The sequence below is a fragment of the Perkinsus marinus genome (assembly GCF_000006405.1).
Source record: "Perkinsus marinus ATCC 50983 genomic scaffold scf_1104296928836, whole genome shotgun sequence".
Lineage (NCBI taxonomy): Eukaryota > Perkinsozoa > Perkinsida > Perkinsidae > Perkinsus > Perkinsus marinus.
This window is the reverse complement of record NW_003216689.1, coordinates 7,777-12,263: the sequence shown is the minus strand read 5'-3', so window position 1 is coordinate 12,263 and position 4,487 is coordinate 7,777. Positions and strand designations below refer to the sequence as shown.

The 4,487-nt window shown below is 42.4% G+C and overlaps 2 protein-coding genes across 2 annotated transcripts; both read left to right on the top strand.

Moving 5' to 3' along the window:
* Positions 1 to 760: 760 nt before the first annotated feature.
* Pmar_PMAR006715 (hypothetical protein) lies at positions 761 to 1,227 on the top strand (the record flags this gene model as incomplete). The annotated part of the gene is made up of 3 exons (XM_002787981.1): positions 761 to 783; positions 1,023 to 1,077; positions 1,132 to 1,227. 3 exons carry the CDS (start codon positions 761 to 763, stop codon positions 1,225 to 1,227), a joined length of 174 nt encoding a protein of 57 aa, XP_002788027.1.
* A 1,752-nt stretch (positions 1,228 to 2,979) lies between these two features.
* Pmar_PMAR006714 (hypothetical protein) lies at positions 2,980 to 3,841 on the top strand (the record flags this gene model as incomplete). The annotated part of the gene is made up of 3 exons (XM_002787980.1): positions 2,980 to 3,553; positions 3,635 to 3,739; positions 3,795 to 3,841. 3 exons carry the CDS (start codon positions 2,980 to 2,982, stop codon positions 3,839 to 3,841), a joined length of 726 nt encoding a protein of 241 aa, XP_002788026.1.
* Between the last annotated feature and the right edge of the window lie 646 nt (positions 3,842 to 4,487).

The following is a 4,487-nucleotide window of genomic DNA, read 5'->3' as shown; positions in this document are numbered from 1 at the left end:
ATTCCAACCAAATATTGAAGTATTGAAATCATCTGGTCCACTAGCTAGAGTATTTCTTAACACACAAGTTATGAGTACTAATAGGGATAACAACAACAACAACAATAACGTTACTACATTATGTGGAAGAAAGATGTAACATAATGTATTATAATAATAATACTAGTAATAATATTTAGTGTGGATATCGACGATGTTGATGGAGATGTCGTCACATCATCATCACGTTCATCAAATATTCCTATCGTTATATTTATGGATGATCATCATCATCATAATCATCAACATGAGGAGGAGTATGGTGATAAGCCAATAGCATCATCATCGTCATCCTCAATGTGGTTACGTCTACAGCTTGATCCGTAAGTTATATGTCTATTATTATTACTATTCATTAATGACTATGTTGTTGTTAGTGCTATTAAAACATTATTACGATGGGATGGCCAACACTTGATGGCATCATCATCATCTAAGTTGGAAATGCGGAGATATCGTCTAGTTGAAGAAGTATTATTATTATTATTATCACTGTGATTATTATTATTATGATTAGGTTAAGAAGGCTAGAAAGATAGGTATATTATTTGGCTCTGTCGATGTATGTTTATTATAACCTCTAGTAAGTAGTCATTATCATAATCAAGGTCGTCGTCGTATAGGTACCACATGAAGATACTTTATTGAATCGAATTAAAGGAGAACTCATCAATGCTGGACGTACTAATAATAATATCGGATCAGGGCGGTGCTCATTATTATGTCTTCTGCTGCTGCTATCAGGTGAAGTATACATATTTAATGTTGGACAAATTGAGCCTGCTAAGCTTGCCAATTTCCCAGAGATTAATTGTTATGTTATGTTATCATGTCCAGAGAGTTTCCCTTGGTGTACTGATGATTTTATGGTACCAATAGCAACACCATATGAAGTTGAAGTGGCATTAGGTGTTAGAGAATGGGGAACCTATTCATTACAGTAATAATATTAATTAGTAGTAGTAGTAGGCCTTCATCTTTAGATATAGTGACATGCTTAAAGTAGATCCCATGCCTATTGCCGATGATGCTCTATATGTAGTAGATATTATTATTACCATTATCAGTGTATAATAATAATCATTGATTCAGGTACAGACTTTGGATGGTGGTCGTGGTGAATTGATAGATTTCGAGGATATTAGAGATAGATCTGATGAGGAATGGTTACAATCTCTGAGACCGTAATATATGTTATTATCTCCTCTTATTATTATTACTGTCGTTATTAGTTATAACTCACGTGAATTACCGGGTTCGGACATACCAACAACAACATCAGCAGCAGCACAACCAGCATGCATTGAGATTGGTAGAGATGGTGTAGCAGGGGAGTAAGTTGTTGTCAATAATATTATTGTGAAGAATATTATTATATCTTATAATCAGATATGATGACGAGTTGGCCATTATTGGTCGATGGTAGTTGATGTTACTATGATAACAACAACAACAACAACCGACACTACTACTACTAATACAATCACATTCCTTATTGTTTCTTCCATATTAAATACTTGAGTTTAGTTATAGTTTGTATATACTCATATGCGTAAAAGATGAGATTCGTGTAAGATAACGCCGTGGCGTTATCTGATGTGAAATCGCCACGTCACGCAGGGGGACAACCAATTGTGTTGAGACAGGGGCCACGAAATCAGGCTTAGCTAAGCTACGCTAAGTTCCACCTACAGGAGAATTCGGTCTCTCTCTTCACGGCTGTTCGGTTGCTCTGAGAGTTTCCTCTCCCGACAGCCTTCTGGCCTTCCCTTAAGGCCAGATCAACTCGGGTTAAGCTATGTGAGCCTATGCCCCGGCCTTTCTAGTTCAAGGCCGATTATCAGTCCCTGTTGAAGACTGACTACTAGACACTGTCTACACCTTTTCAATCTCAAATTCAGCAAATGAAAGAACAAATTAGAAAAATGAAATTTGATTTTAGTCGGATGAAAGGAGTTTTCCACCGAATGAAAGTTCAAATTCGAAATGAAAGTTCGATTTTCGTAGATCACTCGAAAATGAAAGTTCAAATTCGTAAATGAAATTTATGAATTCGGAAACACAAGTTGAGATTCGTCAAACACAAGGCCAATTTCGACCAATGAAAGCTCATTTCCATCACGTCTCGAAATGCACTATTCACACTACACGCACTTGCACCACATCTCGATATGAGCTATTCACACTCCACGAGTTGACAACTCGCACAATGTGCGAAGACTGCTCGAGGTACTTCTCAAATGTGAACAGTTATTGCACTGAGTGATATGTAACCCGTCGAAACCCGAACTTTTCGTAGAGGGTTGGTCCGGTTCGGTATTCGGTCGATCAAAGTTCGGTTCGGCGGTCAGGAAATCGAACCGAACATGTGCTGACCCCATCGTCCTTTCGATATCATCGGAAGGGTAATGGAGATTCTCCATAGGAGAATCAAACCTAAACAATCTCTCGGTTCGAATCTCTGAGAATCCTTCACTGCAAATTTGTGGACTGCACTGTACTGTTGAGCATTACGGTGTAGCCCGTAGAGCACCATAAACACTCGCAATTTGCGAGTCGCAAGTCGATCCGTGGCACAACTCTGACGAGAATTTCCTTCTATCGAATGAAAGTGAGCTTTCATTGGTCGAAATTGGTCTTGTGTTCGACGAATTTGAACTTGCGTTTCCGAATTCACAAATTTCATTTACGAATTTGAACTTTCGTTTTCGACCGGTCAACGAAATTCTAACTTTCATTCCGAATTTGGACCTTCACTTCGCGAAAAACTCCTTTCACTCGTCGAAAATCAAATTTCATTCATCTAATCTGTTCTTTCAATTGTTGAATTTGAGATTGAAAAGGTGTAGTCCATAGGGGCGAATGACCCCCCCTTTCTTTCCAAGTCATTCACCTGAGTTTCATGTTCCGGTCTCTCAGTTTTCTTTCCCCGCCTCCCCGATGACTCCTCCATCCGACCAGGGCATCATTGCTCAGATCGTCGACGCAGTTGTATCGGGCGAAGATGAGTTGTCTATCACGCGACGTACCAACATCAAACAAGCAGTGGCCGATTTGTCTTTGATGGTCGTTGCCAAGCTTTCGAGCGACTTCTGGAGCTCTACTGCCTTGGCCCTACTCGGTGCTACACCAGAGAAGGCCACTGAGCGGCAACTACTTGTAGCTAGTGGTCTTGCCGTTACCGCAGAACTGGACCGGTATATTACTGCCGCTGCTGTACGTGGCAGTCGTACAACAATGAAACAACAAGCCTCTGAAGTCCAACAGATGTTGGACACCTTCAAGAGTAAGATGGGCTGCTCTATTCCGTCTAACCTCTTACCACCTATTAAAGTCTTGATGAAGATTAAGAACAACGACTACGTTGACCTACTCGACTTCAAACTATCCGAGTCTCAGAGTCGTGCTACCACTCGAACTACTGCCACTACAGTGAATGGTGACACTGTCGAAATTATGGTCGATAGCGAGCCAAAGCCTAAACTGCGGTCAGGTCTACCTTTCATCCCAGCGGGTGAGGCCGCCGTTTGCCTGATGCGCTGGATGATAGGTTGCTGGATCTGTGATTCTTCCGGTGAATTTCTTCGCTTAGCAGGCTATCTGGTTGATGTTTTTGCCTTAGCCTCTACTACTAACTGGGGTATTGCCCTAAGGGCAGATGCAACTCATCGTCGTGCTATTCAAGCCAAAATCATGACTGGTGAGGGTTCTTTCTATGACTTCTTCAAAGAAGAGGCCATATCCACGAGTTTTAGCTTGGCCTCGATTGGCCTTCCCCTACGCGAAGACAGAGAAGATGTGAAAAAGAGATCACTTGCCCCATCGCGTAGAGCTCCGCCTGGGTCAACCATACCAAACACCAAGTTTCCGAGAAGGTCGCCGGATCACCAGGCCAAGGCTAGCGCCCCGCCGTCATCCTCAAAGCCTTCCTCGGCCCCAAGTGATAAGAGCCAAAACTCTCTGTCGACCTAGCGTCCTACTAGCAATGTGCCGACAGCACTGTCTCTCTATTTTTCCCAGTGACGAGCTTCGATCATTGTTGAGTTAACCACGTACTACTATCGTGACTCACTATACTGCACACTGTTAACCACTATCTAGGTCTTATCAACAATGTCCCCTCGTCCCGTGCGTTCAACTCGTCGGTCTGCAGCCGGAAAAGCTCGCCGTCGAGCTATTCAACGAGCTCATCAACGTGACAAATGGGCACACCAAGCCAACGTCCTCTCTTCATTATCTGAAGACTTGAAGGGCGTCGAAGACTCGGGTCGTCGTCAACATGATGAGTGGCTTTCCAACTATCTGCTATCTATAAGTGATGGTACATCAGATCCAACTTTCGCGATGTGGACTCCAACATTGGGACCGCTGACACAGACCCAAACAAGAATAATCAGCTCCCTACAAGAAACCTCGGCGACACTCCATGCTTCTCCAGTTGGAGCACA